Raw genomic sequence first — 23,225 nt, 5'->3', positions numbered from 1 at the left:
GCCCAAGGTCACACAGCTAGGAAATGTAGGAAACCAAGTGTGGTGCTCTATCCATTGTGCTAGATACCCCTAGAAATTAATTAGCTGAGAAGAGGACAATAGGTAGGGGATGGTAAGACCTACTACAGATTTTATTTTGTTTTAAGATGGAGAAGGCTTGGATGTGGTTATAAGTATAAGGGAATGAAAGTAGTAGGCAAGGAGAGAGAAGAGTAAGAGCAAGAGTAATCTAAGTAATGGTTCCCATTTAGTGCTCCATAACTATTGGGGTTCATGATAGTGCAAGGGATTTGCACTAAAAATTCTGTAATGGCACCTGAAGTAGTAAATAAATAGCCTGTTTATGAAACAAATACATTTTTTCCTCTGTGACAACAAATGTGCATGTTTGAAGCATTACATATTTGGTTTTGCAGTAATTGGAATTATGACTATGAGTACAATAATGGTGTTTGTGCAGCAACTATATTAAACTGACAACTTCTACCTGAATGAAATGTGTTCTTTTACCTTCTCAGCATGTCATCAAATTCTTTCTCAACTTCAAAAAGAGCTCAACATTTAAGCTGAGACTGATTCCCAATAGATGGTTAGGACTATCCATTCACATACTCCAATTTCCATTCTGTATAGTACTTTACCTCCTCAGCTGTGTTAATCATGTGATAAAGATGTTACAAAAGTTTGCATTCTTTCAGGACTAATGTCAGGCAGTTTGAAAAACATGATTGCACATAATGAGCCATCTTGAAAGTACCTTAGACCATCACAAATGTTCTGCAGAAACAAACTTTATATTGCTTCTCAGTGAAGTAGTATAGCTGCTTTCTGATTTAAATTTATCCTCTATTTATTTATGTTACTATTTTGCTATCTGGCAGACTTTCAAAGCACTGGCTGGCCACAATGGTCAATTGTTCAGAGTTCCTGTAAGATTGTCACCAGTATGCAAAGGGTAGAGGAAAGCAAAAAATCATAGCTGAAGAGATTATTACCTTATAAAAGTTAGTTTATAGTAAAAGCATTGCTTAAAATGATGCACTATATACAATTTGACTTCTAAATACATTTGTCATTAACCAGCAGAAAAGTAAATATTTCATAATATAAATGACTATTCATTTGATTAGGTGCCTAACTCCAAAGAGACAAGTGAGACAGAGGTATAAGAGAAGGTATAACTAGTACTAGGAAAGGTTAGCCAGGTAAGCTGGAAAAGAGTAGTCAAAGTCCTAGTAAGTGCTAGAAGATGGAAAGAGCATAGAAGATGAAAGAAGAGAACTGGTCTACAATGAAAGAAATGGGATTAGAAGTTTTAGAGGACACCATGGAAGGGGTGGGCAGTTCTGGAATGAAAGAATGAGATAACAGAACTGAGGAAGATAAGAATAAGAAACTGGGTAACACTAGTGGATGGTTTGTTCTTCTGTAATCAGGTTTTTAATATCAATAAGATAAAGAGAACAAAAGACAGTGGTATTGTTAACCATCTAGGAATAAGTCCAGGCAGTTTCAATGGATTGAAGAAGTTCCACTGTGATTAGAAAGTTCAATATCTGCACAGAGACCACAAATGTCATTGGGCCCCAAGGAGTTTAAAAGCCTTGTCTTAAGTTGGAGGATATTGATATTCCTGAGGTAATTAAGAATCCCAGCTTCAAAGCAGGTAAATATATTTCCATCTCAATATCTTTGTTTTGGCTATGCTTAATGCCTATATTCAACTCAGGTGTCTTCTCTATGACATCTTTATTGATGTCCCAGTTGGTAGGGCCCTACCCCAAAGAATCACCCTGAATCTATTTAGTATAAATTTTTTATTACCTAAATATGTACGCATTGTCTTACCTAATAGACCATAAGATGCATGAAGCGGGGACTACTTCATTATTGTCCATGTATTCCCAGTGCCTTCCACATTATTCATCAGAGTAAGACTGAGAAATGACCCCTGCTATTTTATTATTACTAGTTTTCTGTTAGCATTTGTCTTTTCATGGAAGTCAAATGAATACATCATACCAATTAAAACATTTTCAGTAGATTGTAGATAATATTTACATATTATTAGTTTGTACAGGAAAATTCACTTTTTTGTAATTTTTTAAAAAGTAGAATTTATAGCAAATAAGTGAATTCTTACTAAGCCATAAAAGCATGATAATTATAAAATCCAGTGAGTAAACATAAAGTTTATGGTTACACACAAAATCTATCTTTGAAAAGCCAAATTACTCAAAATCAAGATAATGGTGCAGTTTTTACCTGTTCTTCAATGTTGTAGTCATCTACTAAGGTATTATATTCTGGTGGGCTAGGCATGGTTGAGTCTATATTTTCAAACAATTCTGCATTAATGGATTTATCGGTTTCCTCCTAGAGAATGATAGAAAAATAAATCAGAAAATACTGGTTTTGATAATGTTCCTAATCTGAATGTATTGTAACTTCATTAACTACTTGGATACCACACCTTATTTCTTCTCATACTTATTAATCGAAAGTATTAAGAACTCTTTGTGTATCTTCTCTCCTCATTCTCATTTTACACTGTTGAATAGCCCTCCACCTTAAAATTTGTCTTTGTCTTTCACAATTTCTAGCCACATTTCCACTTATGAGACTATATGACTACCATTATTTTCATTTTTCCCCTTTAGTTATAAAGAAACAGAAATATCAGACTGCAACTTCTCATTTGGCAGTTTTCTCCCCACTCAAAAACTCTCAAGTTGAATATAACCCCCTCAAAAATGTTTTTTTCAAATACGAAGGCAGAAAATACTACTATTATTCAATTGAAGTTTTACAGCTTAAATATTTATGCTACACACTAAATGTCATAAGTATTTTTTTGTCATTATACCCATTATACACTGATATGGGTATATAAGGGACTTCACTGGACTCCTTTTTATAAACCAATGTAATCAACATATTTATACCCATTTTAAGTCTAGGATATGGTTTTACTATTTTAAAATTAGGTTTGCAGTTCCTGGTGTGTTTCTATGACATATTGGTCATATATGTTTGAACTGATATGAAGTCGAAATTTCCACCAGAATGCTATTTCCATGAAGAAATATGACACACTTTTATGGTACAATTTTCAAGGAAAGAAGGAAGGAAGGAAGGAAGCAAACAAGCATTTGGCACCCACTATGTTCCAGGCACTGTTATAAAATATATTTTATTTACTTATTTTTTGAAATGTATAACATTAGTGCCTTGTACAAAAAAGTTTCTAGTCATAAAACATATATTACAAATCATTGAAAAAGACATTTGGTAGGTAAATGTATTCTTTAAAAAAACCCACCACACATTTCTGAAATGATAAAGTATAGATGATCATAGTTTTAGGTGCTCAGCATGATATCCATCATCTCCACAGAAGTCTGTGGGTTTTACCAGTACTATTGAATTCACTAAGTCATTTATAAACCTTTATATTTACAACCATAATGACCAACGGTCACTGATAAAATAAATGGCCATTGAAATAAAACCAAGCTATCTAAAAGTTTAATGGTTAAAACTACCTTTAAGTCAAAAATCACCTTTATGAAAACAATTTAAAGGAGTACATGACCTCATTTATAGGTCTTTGGGCCTTGTTTTTCTTTAAGTTTATTGCTAACAGTTTTAAACATGATAACCTAGGAAGAAATGTTGATCCTACTCATCTAAGCACTTTAGAAAGCCTTATAGAAAAAAAAATTTTTATTAGAAGAAATTGTATAATTCTTTTTTAAAATTTTGGTTTTAGAACTGAATACAAACTTAGGGGGAAAAACTTTTTAAATGTCACTTTAAAAGATGTAATAATTACAATAAAAATATCAGAAAGCCCCTATCAAATGAAATCCTTCTAAAATGAATTCTGTTATTCCTTAGAGAGGAAATACTGAGGCTCTCCCAAAGAGGAAGTCACTTTAAAAAAACAAACAAAAAAAACTTCAAACATAAAAACTAGTGTGTGAGTGAAGAAGCATGGACAAAGACAAAAAGTTGGATCTGCAAAGCAATGAGAGCTCAGAACATGTGGAACACACAAATCATCAGGGATGGGGAGGTCTCTTTGCCCACACTTCACTCACACATTAGGAAAGTTATTAAAATGGAACTGCTTAAAACAGACTTTAAATATCATGGCAAGAATATTTAAATAAGTTTACTTTAAGTGGGAAAAAATATTTCCGTGTTTTGGGCACTTTGATAAGTAATGTCTTTAGCCTCCACTGGCTTTATTATTAAGACTAAAAGCCCTTATTGCTGTTGTTAGGGTCTGGGTTTTCGCCACCCACCACCACGGAAGACCAATAGACAATGCAATTAGCAAGAGGGTCGTTTATTGAACTTGTGCACACTAGGGAAACTCAGCAAACGAGTTCCAAGTTCCCTTCTGAAGGCTGGGCCTTAAATACTCTTCAGCATGTATGGCCCCCCCCTTCCAGTCCTTTATCTGTTACATACTATTCTTGAAACCTTGACATTTTTATGTTACTGAGGTCTTCCTGGCTTCTAAGTTCTTATCTGGTACCCACTGCAGCTGGGATCTTGGCATATTTGTGGTTTTGAACTTCCAAGGCTAGGCAGCTCCTTGCTCAGGCCTTCCTGAACTTCCAAGGCTGGGCAATTTTCTGCCCAGGCCTCCCTCACTGTAAGACTTCACCTGAGAAAAGGTTTACTAATTTAGAACACAGGTGATAGTCTTTTTTTTTTGCTTTTAAATGAATTTGTATTTTATTAACCCTCAACTACATCTACACACATCTGAAACTAGTGTGAAATGCAGAGAAACACTGAAAAAAAGGTCCCTATTATACTGGGTGGATTCCTGGTGGGAATCACCAGCCAAGAGTTGTATCAGAGCAGCAGACATAAAGTTTCAATCTCCTTTTAAGTAATATCCACACACATCAGATGATATCACTGAAGTATCGGAGTATAGGTGAGGCATAACTGATTCAATATATAGAATATTTATTATGTTTATTATGTCATCATTAAATGCCCTTCACAATAACTCTACAGTCCATAGGCATGGCCATGGAATTAAAAATCCTTACTTGAATATTCAGATTATACTAAAGTTTATAGTAAATACAAGTTTTCTAATCAGGAAAAGTCTATTTTTTACAAATTTTACTTTCAAAAAAGCATTTTTTAAAAAGAGAAATCTCAGAAAATTCTTATACACAGTATATTATCTCTACCTTTTTCTGGAATTGTTCATCTTCATTTTCAAGTACACAATTGTCATTTTGAGAATAATATGAAGAAGGTGAAGAACTCTCTTTACAACACACACGCCAGCTAGGAAACCTATAAAATAAATCCAAACAAAATATCTCAAAACATGATGAGTAAAAAATACTAAAATCTCAATTCATTAAAACTATTAATTGATTTTCCTGTTTCATATCTCTCTCCCTCTAATCTATCTCCAATCTATCCTCCATAGTGCCAAAGTGATAGTCCTGACTATGGTATTCCCCTGCACAATAAACTATACTATAGGGCTATCTATTACTTTATGGGATCATTCTGTTAACAATCTGCTTGCAATCCACCTTCCCAGACATATAATAAATTAGTTAAATCAAGCAACTAATCCAAAAGCATTTATAAAGCACTGTGTTAAACACTAAAAATACAAAGACAAAATTAAAGAGTAACTATTGAGGAAAATGGCATGTGAACATATAAGTTAATATGATTTTTATCAGGAAAATATTTTTTGATGGAGAGCCATTAGCACCTAGAGGGATCAGTAAAAAGACTTAATTTAGAAAGTGTTACTTGAGGTAAGTTTTGAGGAAAATTAGGGATTTGAATGGACAGAGACAAGGAGGGAATACATTTACAGAAAGAAGAAAACCAGTGCAAAGGCTTAGGAGTAGTATTATATAATTATGAAGGGGAATAATGCAAAATGAAGGGGGAAAGTAGATTGAGTCCAGGTTATAACAAATTTTAAAGGACAAAGAAGTTTGTATTTGATGATAAAAATAATGGAGGTGGAAGAGGACACCTAGGTGGTTCAGTGGATTGACAACCAGGCCTGAAGATGGGAGGTCCTGGGTTCAAATTGGATCCTGTCTAAGTGTATAACCGTGGGCAAGTCACCTAATACCAACTGCTTAGCCCTTACACTGTTCTGTCTTAACTGATACTTATCAATGCTAAGAAAGTAAGAATTTTAAAAATAATAATAATACAGTAATAGGAAGCAGCTAGAGTTTAGTGACTAAGGAAGCATTCTAGTCAGGCTTGTAACCAAATTCATGCATTCTATGCTATAGCCAAATTGGTTTTCTTGCTGTCCCTTACACAGGTCACCCTTGCTGCTGTTTCATGTCTTTGTATACATAGGCTGTTCTGAATTCTTGGAATGACTCCTTCATCTCTAGCTCTTAGCAAACAATCTCCCCTGGTAGAATGTAAGCCCCCTGAAATTCAATTATCACCTATCAAAAACAGCAGACAGTAGCATGCTCAAAAATAGCCCTGAATCAATATTTGCTATATGGATAGGTGAACCAACTTTATATGAACACAAACTTTCCCCCAACACTCTGAAACACACAAGTATTACCAGAACATAATCAAGTTTCATCTACTAACTGACAATATACTATTATCTTTGACATTTAAAGTGCATTCCTTACTAAGCTTTCAACTGAGCCACATGAACACAGATGATACAGTGAATCTTCCATTATTCATTTTACAGCTTAATCCCTCTTCAGAGAGCAGGTTAGAGCCCAAAGAGACATACTTTCAATATCTCCCCAGCTGGTCCCAGGATACAATGATGATGAACAAGAATTAACTTACCACGGACTAAATTTTGCCAATCCTTCTAAATGACACTCCATGATTAACAATTTGACAGAAATCAAAAAAATGTATTAAATTGCCACTTCATCATGGCACAAAGTAAATTTTTAAATGATACATGTACATGCATGCTATTATACAAATTTTTGAAATCTATAACAGAAAAAAACACTTGTTTCCATCACAAAATCGACCTTTAGTGATTTAAGTTCAAATCAAAACATGAGATTGCAAATAAATGATAGAATGGGACAGGAGCAGGGGATATATGTTGGTGGAAACTGGATGTGATGGAACTGCTTGAACAAGTAGAGAGGTTGACTTGATAAAGACAATGTCAGTACATCATGTAAGACTGGGATAAAGGGGGAGAGAATGACAGAAGACATCTGATAAGGGATTGGGAAGAGGGAGCTCACAAGCAAATGACCTCAGTTTTTTCTGTAAAATATGAGAGAAAATTCTCAGGCTGAGTGGGTAGCCATGGAAGATTTAAGATGGGATAAAAAGATTTGGAAGAGCTGCTGTGGAGAATGAGATTAGTAAACTGTTAAGTATAGCAGCATTGCCTAGTAGTAGCAAGGGCTCTGTTGAAGTTGTATAACAAATTTGTAGTAGATAGTCAGAACAGTTGCCTGATTTTCTCCACCATGAAGCAGCAATAAAGCCTCCGGTTTCTCCTCCGATGCTCTCCGGTGGCATGCATGCATGGAGGAGAAGGGGAAAAAAGAACTGATGTTTTTGACCATTTGCCAAGTTTCTTTTGGTGTGGTTTATTTAAAATTCAACAGGAATTGATGCAGAGTGAAAAGAGCTGAAGGAGAACATTGTACACAGAAACTGATACATTGTGGCACAATCAAATATAGTAATGGACTTTTCTACTAGCAGTAATGCAATGTGATCCAGGGACTTATATAAATTAATTCAGAGAAAGAATGTGGGAGTTGAAGAAAAAGACATGATTAATCACATGGTTCAATGGGTATATGATTCGGGATTTGGACTTCAAATGATCACTCTTACAAATATGAATAACATAGAAATAGGTTTTGAACAATGATACATGTAAAACCCAGTGGAACTGCTCATTAGCTCTGGGAGGGGGGAAGGAAAGAACATGAATCCTGTAACCATGGGAAAATATTCTAAATTAATTAACCAATTAAAAATAAATTAATTTCTTAAAATTTTAAATTAATAAATAAAAAACAAATTCAGCTAACTCCTAAAATTTTGGTTGGGTTTTATGCTATTCTAGAAGTTTACACTCAAATCATGAGAATTTTGAAATTTAAAGGGCATTAAGAGGTCCAATATAATCCAACTTCCAACCCACACAGCCCTCTCTTCTCCCTTCCCAAAACTAATTAATGTGTATGGGAGGTAGGGAATATCTGACAGGGGATTAATGCTAAACAGCCCTGGGTTGAATAGTTCCAGTGATGGAGAACTCACTTCCTAATAAGGCATTCTGTTTTAAAGTAAATGCTAAATGAGAGCTTTCTACAATTGAATTTAATAGTTTTCGAGCCTCTACTACATAGATGTTGTATGGTGCAGAGAACAGGAAGAATAAAACAAATTTACTACCCAGTATGACCAAGACAGTTCTATTTCTAGACAAAGGATTGAAACTAAATGCATTAATCTTATAAATTCAATGTATTGATTCAGGAAAAAAAAAACATTTAAAACTTCAATAATACTACCAAAGGAATTTCTACTTGTATATTTAATACAATCAATAAAATAAAATATGCAAAAATTATAAAAATTATCTAGATAAAAAGTATTCCCCTGACTACCTTTTCAACTAACTACTCTATGTCTTCTTACTAAATTTTGGGTCTATTACTTATCTTGTATACAACCAGTTGTCTATTACTGCATAGCAATCATCAGGACTTATACTAATAACTAAAATAGCCTTAGCCTTTCATCAGTTACCATAGTTAACTTGAATGAATATGATTGTCTCACTTTTTAAGACTTTCTTTTTCATCATGAACATAAACATGAGCATTCCAATAATAGAATGTTCCAACAGCAAAAAAAAAAAAAGATTGTATAAGAATCTACAAGTTTTTAAATTAGATACCCAATTTATCACTTTCAATAGTCATAATGACTAACTTTAATAGTCTGCTTAGGGGGCAGCTGGGTAGCTCAGTGGATTGAGAACCAGGCCTAGAGATGGAAGGTCCTAGGTCCAAATCTGACCTCAGACACTTCCCAGCTGTGTGACTCTGTGCAAGTCACTTAACTCCCATTGCCTACCCCTTACCACTCTTCTGCCTTGGAACTAGTACACAGTATTGGTAAAGTCCACTTAAAAAAGACGTATAAAGCAAATGCCTATATATCAAATTATTTCTACCCCTGATTTCCAATATAGTTACAGAGATATGTTCCCTTAGGATACTGTTTGAGCCCAGGGCTAACAATAAAAACTTTACACATAAAAGAATCCTAGGAAGTAGAATCAATATGTGAGTACAGCAAACTCCACCTCCAAACAGATGCAGAAAATGTATAAGGCCAAATACTGATGGAGAAACCCAAAACACTGTTATAGTGAAAAACATATACCCAGTACAAATCAGCAAAGGAAGACCAACTGAGATTCTGTGGACACAAGGTATGGCCAGGAGAACAGTCCAAGGAACATTCCAGGGAAGTAAATAATCAATAGGCCATCCCTAGACCCATTAGGGTCTGAAAGGAATAGCTGCCAACTAAGCTGGGGAAGGAAGGCAAGAGAAAAGGCAAGTCCTATTCTGTACCACATTTGTATTGTGGAAATGACTTTGGATTTTTCCAAGGCAAAAGAACAGTGAGGATTAGGCAACTGGGCTTGGCTTGCCCAGGGTCACATAGCTAGGGAGATGTCAGAGGCCAAATTTGAACCCAGGATCTCCCATCTCTGGGCCTCTCTATCCACTATAAACCACCTAGCTGCTCATACCCTTGGATTCTGAAAGACAACCTATGGCAGATTCCCTGCCAAAAGCAACTCATGAAATAGTATGCTACTCCATGGAGTGGTTGCCATATGATCAGGTGAGGAACTCTTCAATACATAATCTAATTCTCCCATATAACCTCTAAGAAAAGAGAGCCAAATAAATCATCAATCCAGGGAGAACACAGATTGCCTAATAATAGGCTCACTCTGAGGTGAACCTTTGGAGCATGTCCAGATTGTGTCTGTTGTGGGTCCTTCATTTTTGAAGAGGAACAATGACATCACAAGCTGATGTCTTAACTTGGGTGTAAAGTGAGGCAGAGCTGCACGAATTTATCAGCTTCACTCTCTTCTAGAATCAGAGTCCAGTGGCAAGACAAAAGACAAGACAACTGGTGATGGTCCAGGATGAAGTGAATGACTTTCTCTTCTTCAGATGCCTAATCAAGCTCTAAGCACCCAGAGTCTGCTTCTACCTCATCCACCCATCCCACCAGGGTGACCAGGCTAGATATCCCTTTAACTCACAGACGGGTTTGAGGCCTTTCCATTACTCTTGGTATGATTTGGCCCACTTGATATGGTTTATCAGGGCGTGTGGCCCCTGTGCATGCTAAAACTTCTTAGAGCCTGTCTCTCAACAATGATTGTCTGAAATCTTTTTTTTTTTAATTTCTTCAAATCCTTTTTGTGATTTTGTGATTTGTGATTAAATTTGAGAATGTACCCACAGATGGTGTCTTTTTACTTTGGCTCTTTTTTAACTGCCCCAATTGACCTTTTTTCCAAAGTTATCAACAATCTTTTAACTGCCAAACCAATGGATTTTCTCATCTTTCTTGATTAGTCTACAGTCTTTGACACTATAGAAATCACTATGAGGGTTTGCCAAGCAAGTTCACCCACAGGTCAGATACCTTGAACTGAACAGGTGAAATGGAAAGGACTTGTTAATGGGCTTGTCCTCTCTTTTGTTCCATCTCTAAATGGTCCTGGGGATGTTTAGTTTCTTTTCTGTATTGTTTTCTTCCCAGTTTGAGGTGCCTGCAGTGATTTCCTCTGACCTAAGAGTTCTAAGCTACTGAACCCTTGGATCTAAGATTCCAAATGAGATGTCACAGTTAGCCAGCCCAACAGAGAAGCCCAGAGAAAAGAAAGGTGGGGTGCCTGGGACTCATGCTCAACTGGGAGTTTTGGGCTTAGAACTGAGCTCTATAGAAACTAAACTAAGTTATGAATCTAACATACTCCCAAACCCTTCACAGAGACTGAAGTGGTAACAAAGGAAAGGAGGAATTATGCCTCCCAAGCATTAGAAGAGTATGTTTGTATATTTATTATTCCTTTTAAGTAAAAATTCCTTTGTAAAAGCTACAGACTTTTAGTGGCTAAATGAAATTGGAAATATCACTTGCATAAATGAGGGAGTATCATGAGTAGGCACTAAAGACACCCTCAAACTCCCTAAGAATACCCTGGAAAACACCGGGAAAAGAGAGAAATGTGACACACCAGGACTTCACACCTGACTGGCTTGGAGGACAGTGAGAGCCAGGGTAGTCAGTGTATACAGATTGATGAACTTAGTATATTCATTTTTTAAGCACATGCATTTAATTTGACATAATTCCCAGGCTTCTGGGAATCCCATCCTAGTCTACAAAATAAATGTTTAAGCAGCCACATTGGCTATATCATTGATCCTTTAAAGAATGATACTTTACTGATTAAATGGTTATAATGGAAGTTCTACAGAATTAATAATAATAATAATAATAACTAGTATTTATATAGTGCTTTAAAGTTCAGAAATTCCTATATATTTGTATAATCATTTGATCTTCACAACACTTTGGGGTAGGAGGAAGAAAGGAAACATGCTTTTAACACATATTTATTATGTTTTAGGCACTGTGCTAAGAGATTTATAAATATTCTCTCATTTGAGCTTCACAAAAACAGTTGGAGTGCTACTGTTAGCCCTATTTTACAGTTGAGGAAATAGGTAGACAGAGGCTAAATGACCTGTTCAGGTTCACACATTAGATTAAAATAGGAGGGGGCAGCTGGGTAGCTCAGTGGATTGAGAGCCAGGCCTCAGATAGCAAATATAAATATTCTCTAGAGATAGAGATGAAAGAAGCTGGAGTATTTCTTTACAGGGGATCCCTTTACTCTGTGTTACCTAAGAGGAAAATAGATGGTACCTAGCAGTGGACTACATGAAGCTGGAGCAAAGCCATCACGTCTATCTCTACAGATATTCCTGATCAGGTTAATGAGGTTAATGTTATACATCAGATTGTGTAGAACTAGGTTAAGTGACATAAGGTTATCAACCTTCCTTTTTTTTCCCCTCTATTCACATGTCTGAGAATAGTCAGGAACAGTTTGCTTTCATTTGAGAAAGAATCCGATCTACATTCACCATTCTTCCCTCTAGGGCTATCTGAACTCTCCCTTCATATGGCCAATTACTATGGATAGAAATCTGAAAGAGTCTTGTTTCCTGAAGGATATAATGTATACCACCACAGTGGTGACACAATGTTGATTGGGCCAGTTAAGATCAGAGTGTAGTCCACACAAAGGATGAGAAGTCAACCCTGAGAATGTCTAGGTTCCATCCTGCTAAGCTGAAATTTGGAGAATACAGCAGGTGAAGAGAGCCCTAGCAGATTCCAATAAAAACAAACTACTGGCACTTGCTTCCTCACAAACAACCTAAGGAAACAAAGAGACTTGGACCTACCTGGAAATCCTGAAGGTTCTCATCTACCTAATCACTTCTGAGTAGGGCACAGAATAGGATATAGCACTGAAAGATATAAAATCATGTTTGTCTGGGTCCTTCTTGTATTAGTCCTATTCATAAATAGATGGTAACTATGCCAGAGACTGAGGTTCAAAACCAGACCTTAGAAGCCTGCCTCTTCTACTGGTCCAATGAGTTCCCACCTCTCAGGACTGGGTCTCATTAAGAATGTCATTTTGCTTGGTTGACTGATGGCTGTATCCACCATAAGAGAGGCATATGCAACTGGACTTCAGCAGCCACTAATTGAGTAATAGGAGATACCTCAGGGAGTAGAGGTGTTGGCAAGAGCTTCCAGTTGGCCGAGTTCCAGGCTGCATGGTTGTCGTAAGAGAGCCTTACGGGACAGAGCAAAGATCTTCATCTATACTAGTTCTTGAGCAGTGGCCAGGAGTCTGGCCAAGTGTCTTGGCCTGGAAAGCACAAGACTAGACAATCAAAAGCTCTTCTCTTTGGGGGCAGGCCCAATGGTGAAATTCTGCTAATGTCTCCCACTATGTTTGTGGGGCATGTCAGTAACCATCAGAGATAGATACGACTAAATTGAACTGTTTCAAGAATAGCAGAGCTAGGGAGCAGATCTAGTGTTTACTTGGACATTTGAATGGTGATATCATGCTGTCCCTGACATAGGACCATATGATCTTCACTAAGGATAAAGCAGGTATTCCGAATTTAAGCAAGTAACCCTCAACCTGTCCTAAACTTTGCTGACGATTTAGATCAAAATTGAAAAAAAAAAAAGGGAAGTCTGAACTTAAATTAGACTCTGACTTCAAAAGGCAACATAAGAGGGAAGAAAACTGAACTTTGAGTCCAAAAGCCTGAGTTTGAAAGTCACAACTTCTCCACTTTAGTTTCTAAACTCACTTATATGCAATGAAAGAGCTGGACTAATTAATATCAAAGATCTCTTCTAGCCATAAAGCAAAGATCCTAAGTTCTTTAATTCTCAAGGAATACAGTGAAATATATGTATATCTGGCATAACCAGGTAGCACAGTGAATAGAGCCAGGCCTACAATCAAGAGAACTTCAGTTCAAATCTGACCTCAATACACTTCCTACCATTGTGACCCTAGACAAGTCACTTAACCCATTTGCCTAGGTCTTTACCCTTCTGTTCTAGAGTTGTTACTAGGACAGAAGAGAAGGTAAGGGTCTTTAAAAAAAAGAGAGAGAGAAGAGATATATATGTACTCATGACAATCAAGAAAAAAAAGCCTGTAAAATGAATAACTTTCAGGTCTATATAAATGATAGAAAAGTTTGGAGCAAGTTAAAAGGAAAACTCATTCACAAACACAGTATAAAGCTGAACTAAAGTCACTATTACATTTTAGGCGGAGTGAAGATGGCCACGAAGAGGCAGTGAAAGTTCAGACCTCTGAAAACCCTTCCTTACAAACTGTGGAAGAGGCATGAAGGAAGAGAGAATTTCATGCATGCAAGACAGAAAGCTGGGGACATCATCTGTCAATGAAGGTAAACATTCCAAATAGAATGTTCCCAGGAAAGTCAGTTGGAGCCTGGACAGGGGGATGAACTGAGAGACTTCCTTGGCTTCTGATCAAGGGAAAGACTGCCTTTGTTTCTGACCTAGGCTGAGGCTTGGGTGTGGCTGATGTTGGTGACTGATCGTTATATACTGGGCTGATTAGAAGACAGAAGAAAATCAATTGTCCTTCATATCTCCTTGACAGACTTGTGTCACAGCTGTGACAGGACTGACATTTCCCAAAATCCTCCTAACCCTCCTTATAGACTAGGGACAACCCTACTGTCCCTCTCACCTCATCTTCCATTCTGTCCTATCTTCCCCAATAAACCTCCTTACTTGAGAAAGAGAATAAGAGTATCTTCTCTAAATCTCACAGTTCAACTTTGAGTTACATAGAAAGGTGGCTGACTAACAGGGGGGAGGGGAAGGGAGGCAGGAGGGAGTGGGTAGAAACCTGAGAGGTGAAGGGTGGAGTATAGGAAATATCTTGATCTATAAGCCATCAGTAGTGATCAATAGGCACCCACTGAAAATATCCCTGGTAGTAATATCTCCATTACAACTAGGCACTTTGAGATTTCCCCTAGTATCCCTCTAGTCACCCCAGAGTATCTCATTTATCACAACAGGAACTCAGATTATCTATTCTATTATAAAACTAAATGCTCCTAGGGGACTGAAAATCAAACCTAACAACGAGACAGAGACAAGGAACCCTCCTGCTGGACTCAACTTAAAAGGTACACCCCCAAAAGCCAGAATTTGAGAACACTCAATTTAAGGGGAAGGAAGAAGGAAGGTACCAGGACCCCTCCCCCACCTAGAACCCTAAGCCTCAAGCAGCAGCTGGAACCTCTAGGCCAGCAAGGGTGCTGGTCTGGAGGGAGTACCTTCCTGGCAAAGCTGTGCCAGGCTCAGAGCATTGAACACAGGTGGTGGGGAAACAGAGGAACACAGAACAGGCAGCCTAGTTGCAGCAGCAAAGACCCTCCATATGCCGCCCCGCCCCCCATCACCTCTCCAAGAGGTTTTTGGGCTCAGGGCACATCCAGGCCAACCCAGCTGAACTTAATACCATCAAAGTCTTCAGAGGGCAAGGAAGCTAAAGCTCTAACACACAACTCCCACACACACACACACACACAGACTGCTGGACTTAATCCCATCAAAGCATCCAGAGGACAGGGAAGCTCAAACTCCAACACCCCTCCCCCACAGACTGCACTGAGAGATTTACTGACAAAACTCCACGGGTGAAGGCGGAAAGAAAAGTCCAAAACCACAAAAAAAATGAGAGGAACAAGAGTGCAGGCAACTACAGGGAGTAAAGAAGAGGTAAATATGAGCAAACAACAGAAAAAGAAAAAAGAAATTACAATTGACAGCTTCTATACAGGCAATGAACAAAGAGGAAATGGAACAAAGAAGGAGGAGGGAACACCAAGCAAAAAAACAGAAATCCCAGCGAATTGGATATAGGCTTTGAAAGAACTCAAAATACAATTCAAAACACAATTAAGAGAGGCTGAAGACAACTGGGAAAAGAACTTAAAAAGTAAGATAAGTCATCTGGAAACAGAAAGCAGTGTCTTGAAAGCCAAAATTAATCAGCTTGAAAAATGAAGCAAAGGAGATGAAAGATCATAAGGAGGATGACCAAAAAGCCAGGTATAAAATCCAGTCTTTAAAATCCAGAATACAACAACTAGAAGCAAGGAAATTCACAAGGCAGCAGGACACTATAAAACAAAATCAAAAGAATGAAAAAATTGAGGAAATATGAAGCACCTCATTCACAAAACAGAAGATTTAGAAAATCTTTCCAGGAGAAACAACACAAGAATCATTGGTCTACCAGAAGACCATGACAGAAGAAAAGGCCTGGACATCATTCTACAGGAAATTATCCAAGAGAAATGACCCAATATTCTAGAACGAGAGGGAAAAGTGGAGATTGAAAGAATCCACAAATCACCTCCTGTAAACACTGTAAAAATGGAGACTTGAATTCAGGACTCCAGTCCCCAGAAGCCCTTACTCACTTCCCAGAATGCTTTGTAATCACACTGAATTCTCACCTGGGTGAGAACACAAATTATTATTTAGAGGAGTTCTCCAACTACTGAGGCTCTCTTTTCTACTTCCACTTCAGAGCAGATGCGTCTTTCATGATATGAATGAAATTGAATTGGGCCTCTCGGCCCACCTGGCACGTGCCTTTCTTACTTGTATTTTCTTTATATTTAAATCTTCAATAAACCTCTAAAAATATAATACTCCTTGCAGAGAGAAACTAATTTCTACCTGCCTCAGTTTCCAAAATTTTAACTATTACAACACCCAGGGATGTTATAGCCAAATTCAAGAACTATCAGACCAAGGAAAAAATATTACAAACTGCTAAGAAGAAATCATTCAGATACCATGGAACCACAGTGAGGACAACACAGGATCTGGCTGCATTTACACTGAAGGACTGAAAGGCACGGAATATGGCATTCTGGAAAGCAAGGGAACTAGGTCTATAACCAAGAATCAACTACCCAGAAAAATTGACTATATTTTTACAAGGGAAAGTATGGTCATTTAACAAAAATAGAAAAATTTCAAACATTTGTAAAGAAGAGACCTGAACAGAAAATTTGATGCCCAAGCATAGAACTCAAGAGAATCATCAAAAGGTAATTAAGAAAGGGGTAAAAAAGAAAAGAAAACAAAACAAAACAAAACAAAACCCAACTTATTTTAAAGAGACCCAATAAGTTAAAATGATATGCATCCCTATAAAAAAAGAGGTCATTGGTAACTCTTAAAAATTGTTATTATCACCTGGGCAGCTAGAAGAATTATACCTAGAGGGAACAGTGACAAACTATATAGGATGAAATGCCAAGACATAAATATGTATATAGATATATGTATGCATAAATACATATGTGTAAATATATATATACATATATATATATATACACACACAACTAGAGCTAAAAAAAAAGAGGTTAATACTAAAAGAAATGGGAAAAGAAACAAAAGGGGTAAATTTATATGTCAGCTAATCCCAATACAACACAAACTATTTGACAGAATAAGCAAAGAAGGAGTTCTACCAAATTAATTCCTTTTATGACACAAATATTGAACTGATTCCAAAGCCAGGAAGGTCAAACAGAGAAAGAAAACTACAGACCAATCTCCTTAATGAATATAGATGCAAAAATCTTAAATACGATACTAGCAAAAAGACTCCAGCAAGTCATCACAAGGTTTATTCACTATGACCAGGTAGGATTCATACCAGGAATGCAAGGATGGTTCAATATTAGGAAAACTATCCACATAATTGACCACATTAACAAGCAAACCGACAAAAATCGCATGATTATCTCAATAGATGCAGAAAAGGTCTTTGACAAAATACAACACCCATTCCTATTGAAAACACTAGAGAGCATAGGGAGAATCATCTGCAATGGGGATAAACCAGAAGACTTCCCAAAAAGATCAGGAGTGAAACAAGGATGCCCATTATCACCTCTATTATTTAACATTGAACTAGAAACACTAGCTGTAGCAATTAGAGAAGAAAAAGAAATTGAAGGTATTAAAATAGTCAATAGAAGACCAAGCTATCACTCTCTATAGATATGTAGATATGTAGATATATGATGGTCTACTTAAAGCTAATTGAAATAGTCAACAACTTTAGCAAAGTTACAGGATACAAAATAAACCCACATTAAGTCATCAGCATTTCTATAGCATTTCTATATATCTCCAACACATCTCAGCAGCAAGAATTAGAAAGAGAAATCCCATTTAAAATCACCCTAGACAATATAAAATACTTAGGAATTTATCTGCCAGACAAACACAGGAACTATATGAACACAACTACAAAACACTCTCCACACAATTAAAACTAGATCTAAACAATTGGAAAAACATTGATTGCTCATGGGTAGGATGAGCTAACATAATAAAAATGACAAATCTACCCAAATTAATTTACTTATTTAGTGCCATACCCATTGAACTACCAAAAAACTTCTTTACTGAAATAGAAAAGAAAAAAAAACAAACACCATAATATTCATTTGGAAGAACAAAAGATCAAGGATATCCAGGGAAATCATGAAAAAAAAAATGCAAAGGGGGCCTTGCAGTCCCAGATCTCAAACTATACTATAAAGCAGTGGTTATCAAAACAATTTGGTACTGGCTAAGAGACAGAAAGGAGGATCAGTGGAATAGACTTGGGGTAAGTGACCTCAGCAAGACAGTCTTGCCCAAAGATCCCAGCTTTGGGGACCAAAATCCACTATTTGATAAAAAACTGCTGGGAAAATTGGAAGACAGTATGGGAGAGATTAGGTTTGGATCCACATCTCACACCCTCCACCAAAATAAACTCAGAATGGGTGAATGACTTGAATATAAAGAAGGAAACTATAAGTAAATTAGGTGAACACAGAATAGTATACATGTCAGATCTTTGGGAAAGGAAAGACTTTAAAAGCAAGAGCTAGAAAAAAAAATCACAAAATGTAAAATCACTAATTTTGATTACTTTAAAAAGTTTTTGTACAAACAAAACCAATGCAATCAAATTTAGAAGGGAAGCAACAAATTCGGAAACAATCTTTATAACAAAAACCTCTTGACAAAGGTCTAATTACTCAAATTCATAAAGAGCTAAACCAATTGTACAAAAAGCCATTCTCCAATTGATAAATGGGCAAGGGACATGAATAGGCAATTTTCAGATAAAAAAAATCAAAACTATTAATAAGCACATGAAAAAGTGTTCTAAATCTCTTATAATCAGAGAGATGAAAATCAAAACAACTCTAAGGTATCACCTCACACCTAGCAGATTGGTTAACATGATAACAATGGAAAGTAATGAATGCTGGAGGGGATGTGGCAAAGTAGGGACATTAATGCATTGCTGGTGGAGTTGTGAATTGATCCAACCAACCTGGAAGGCAATTTGGAACTATGCCCAAAGGACACTAAAAGATTGTCTGACCTTTGATCCAGCCATAGCACTGCTGGGTTTGTACTCCAAAGAGATAATAAGGAAAAAGACTTGTAAAAGAATATTCATAGATGCACTCTTTGTGGTGGGAAAAAATTGGAAGTTGAGGGGATGCTCTTCAATTGGGGAATGGTTGAACAAATTGTGATCTGTTAGTTGATGGAATGTTATTGTGCTCAAAGAAATAATAAATTGGAGGAATTCCATGGTAACTGTAATGACCTCCAGGAATTGATGCAGAGCGAAAGGAACAGAACCAAGAGAACATTGTACACAGAGACTGATACACCGTGGTACAATTGAATGTAATGGACTTCCCCATTAGTGGCAATGCAGTGATTCGAACAACTTGGAGGGATCTACGAGAAAAAACACTACATTCAAAGGAAAAACTGTGGGAGTAGAAACACAGAAGAAAAAACAACTGCTTGAATACATGGGTCAAGGAAACATGGTTGGGGATGTAGACTCTAAATGAACATCCTAATGCAAACACCAAAACATGGAAATAGGTTTTGAGCAAGAATACATGTAATACCCAGCGAAACTGTGTCAGCTACCGGGAGGGTAGGAGGAAGGGAGGGAGGGAAATATGATTCTTGTAAACAAGGAATAATGTTCTAAATTGACTAAATAAATTAATTTAAATTAAAAAATAACATTCAGGCAAAGGGTTTGGTTAAGAATCATCACAACAACTGAACAACTATTTTTAATAGCTATTCTTCTAAAAAGATAATCACATTTCCTCTTATAACAACAAAGCTAATAAAGATTTTTTACATGTAAAACCTAAATTTTTAAAAGTTAAAATAAAAAATTATCTTTGCAATAATGGCTTATCACTTTTATTTCAGGAAATATACAAAATATTTACAGAAATTTTGTGAATGATATTCATCCATTTATTATTCAAATATATTAAATCACATTAGAAGGAAATTCACATGAGTGTTTAAATTAACAAATAAAAAGAAAAAATCAATGACAACTTTCAAAAAATTTAATCTTCCAAAAACAAACACAAAAATAGAAATTTTGAAAATCCAAACAGAAAAAATGACTATTAAATTAACACCAAAAGCTTAAAATTTTTTAAAAGATCAATTAAAAGCTATTAGCTAATTTAACTTTAAATAAGAGAAAAAACAAATTCTCTATGTTTAAAATAAAATTACCACTTAAGTCATCTTAAATTATATAACAAAACAAATTAGATAACATACAAAATATGAAATATAAATATGCAATACAAAAATTAACAAAATGGGGGAAATATAAATGACCTAATTGCTGACCTGACTACTGACTGAATAAATGGGCTAAGTTGGGAGAATAGAGATCCTAGAACAGTAAGGTTATATACCTGGGAAAATTTGGAAGAATGGTACGGTTTATAAGTAAAAGAGAATACTTGGATTTGAAGTGATATTTCATGAAAGAACTCGCTCTGGTTGACACAATAGAAACAACATGTGGAAGTTTTTTTGAGGCAAATTTTTGCTCAATTTAAGAAAAAAATTTCCTGGATCTTATTTTTCCCAGAGTAGCATGAATTTCCTCAGTACGTGGAAGCTTTCAAGGAATCACTGAATAATCCCCTTTAAGGTAACATTAATTAGACAGAGGGTTCTTTTTTTGGTTATCATGGCCTAGATGGCCATCTGAAATCTCTTCCAACTCAAAAACTGTAATTCAGTCCAGGAAGAATGGGAATCTTTTCAAAAATAAAATTCTGAAAACCTTCAGAGGAAAAAAATAGGATGAAGAAGAATGGAGTTGTCTAATATAATTCAAAGAACTCATCAAACTTAGATTTAAATGCTTACACACACTCCTAAAGTACAGAAGATAAATATAAAAGCACAATCCGGGAAGAAAAGCAGCATAAGTGCTAAAGCTTGATCTTCCTCAACTCTACTCTAGCACTTCTCTACTTTGAAGACCACTTACCTATCCCTACTCCCTTTTCAGCTTTCTTTTATGTACTACTTTTTCCCATGTCCTTGAAGGTAGCAGCTGCCTTTCTTTCCTTTTTTTTTTTAAACCTGTAACTTCTATCCTTAACAAAGTGCCTGGCACATAAGACATATAATAAATGTTTGTTGACTGTTAAATTCTCCTCCTCCTTTCTGAATTCTTTTCTCCTGCATTTTGTTTTTTTAATGTGTTCTCTCCTGACCTTCATGATGTTTTGAACACTCCTCACCAGCTGCATCCTTTTTTCTTAACCATGGGTGCCCCTAAAGACTGCCTTGAACCTCTTTTTTTTTTCTAATATACTTCTCTTGATGACTTTATTCTTTCAGTTCCTCAGCTTCACAAATTCAACTTCATCCTTAACTTTTGCCCTCCCATTCACTTCACATGTGTAACTACATTTGCTAAGTCTAGTTCTTGGGGAAGGAAATGGCAAACCACTCCAGTATCTTTGCCAAGAAAACCCCAAATGGGGTCACAATGACGGAGGGGGGAAAAACTCAACTGAACAAGTCCAGTTCTGCAACATTTTGCAATCATCCCTTTCTCTCCATTCACTGCCACCACAGATATCACCTTTATCACTTACCAGCCACCTGGGCTACTGCAATAGAGTAACTGGACTCTCTAGTCCCTCCTCTTAGCAACCAAAATAATCTTCCCAAAGAACAGATCTTGTCATTCCCTAATCAAAATTAAAAAAAAAAAAAAGGAACTCTCCAATGGCTCTGGATTGTCTCTAGGATGAAATACAAATTGCTTAGTATGGCACTTAAAGAAAGCATCTGACAATATATCTCTAGCCTACCTTTTTCAAGACTTTTCATATTGGCCCTTTTCCTTTTCACATACTCTACTTTCCTGACAACTGACTAACTCATTTCCTAAATTTTACATTCCATTTTCTTTCTTCCTAACCCTTGCCCAGAAAGTGGAAAAAGGAATTTCTACATTTAAAATGTACTTCCTCCTTACTTACGCTTCTTAGAACACTAAGTTCCTTCAAAAACTCAACTGGAGTGTCATTCATCCATGGAGATTTCCTGTAGTCCTAGCTAGTGGTACTATTTCTTCCACAAAATTATCTTTCACTTTCTTATCTAGTTACAACATGTTGTATTCCTCCAAAATATAAATTCCTTTTGGCATGAACATCTTTCTTTATAGCTCTAGCACAGTACCTTCTACATGAAAAGTTATTCAATGATAAAATATCCCTCCATTTCTGTTTTGGCTATAGGGGTATATTCTTAGAATCCAGTAATGCTTGAGGTTGGCTTATACACCACTACAATAGAGTCTTATTTCCTGATTTTTAAAAATCAACACTGTATAATCACTTGTGAAGAGGAACCACTGAAAATCCACAAAAAGGAAAAAGAAAACTGAAAATCACAGCTTCATCAGTTGCTTGATATCTAATGTCTACTTTTTGAATGAGTCAGGTAATAGGAGAAAAGAGGAAAAAATTAAAAGTAGAAAACAAAGTTAAAATAAGCCTGCATTTTTTTAGGTATAAGCAGCAAAAATATTTAAATTAATATTAGTAAAACTTACAACATTCACAGGTAACTCATCTATATTAAAGGTAGATATTGACTGCTTACACAAGTCCTTAACAAATTTCTGAATAAAGTCGACCTCTCCCATCAGACTCCTCTCTTTACTTCCACAGCTGCTGCCATGGCTCAGGCCTTCATTACCTCAAGACTAAATTACTGAAAGAATTACCATTTTTTGCGATTAGTTTCCCTGCCTCAAGTGTCCCTTCATTCCAATTCATCCTCCACTCAGCTGCCAAAGCAATTTTCCTTAAGCACAGATCTAACTATGAAACCCCACCCCACTGGGGCAGCTAAGCTGCACAGGAGCCAGGAGCTGAGCCTGGAGTCAGAAGTTCAAAACTGGTCTCAGACACTAGATGTGTGAACCTGAGGCAAATAACTTAACCTGATTTGTCTCAGTTTCCTCAACTATAAAATAGGTTTAATAATAGAAACTACCTCTCAGGGTTGCTGTAAAAATCAAATGAGATAATAAATGTAAAGTACTTAACACATATTAGGTGCTTAAT

General features: G+C 36.3%; 1 protein-coding gene across 6 annotated transcripts in view; it reads right to left on the bottom strand.

Moving 5' to 3' along the window:
- The window catches only part of SUCO (SUN domain containing ossification factor), a 100,797-nt gene that overhangs the window by 56,505 nt on the left and 21,067 nt on the right, over nt 1-23,225 (bottom strand). For 4 of the 6 annotated variants that reach the window (XR_461296.3, XM_007480793.3, XM_007480791.3 and 1 more), the window contains exons 2-3: nt 5,223-5,331; nt 2,266-2,376 (exon numbers count right to left, since the gene is read on the bottom strand). Coding sequence is in view for 5 of the 6 variants with exons in the window: in XM_007480793.3 (XP_007480855.2) it covers nt 2,266-2,376; nt 5,223-5,331 (220 nt within the window). In the remaining variant the exon portion in view is untranslated. Of the gene's footprint in view, nt 1-2,265; nt 2,377-5,222; nt 5,332-10,734; nt 10,767-12,569; nt 12,608-23,225 lie in introns of those variants that run through there. The other 2 variants (XM_007480792.3, XM_007480794.3) reach the window with 2 other exon arrangements.

This window comes from Monodelphis domestica, chromosome 2, assembly GCF_027887165.1.
Source record: "Monodelphis domestica isolate mMonDom1 chromosome 2, mMonDom1.pri, whole genome shotgun sequence".
NCBI classification, from domain to species: domain Eukaryota; kingdom Metazoa; phylum Chordata; class Mammalia; order Didelphimorphia; family Didelphidae; genus Monodelphis; species Monodelphis domestica.
This window is presented reverse-complemented; position numbering and strand designations above follow the sequence as displayed.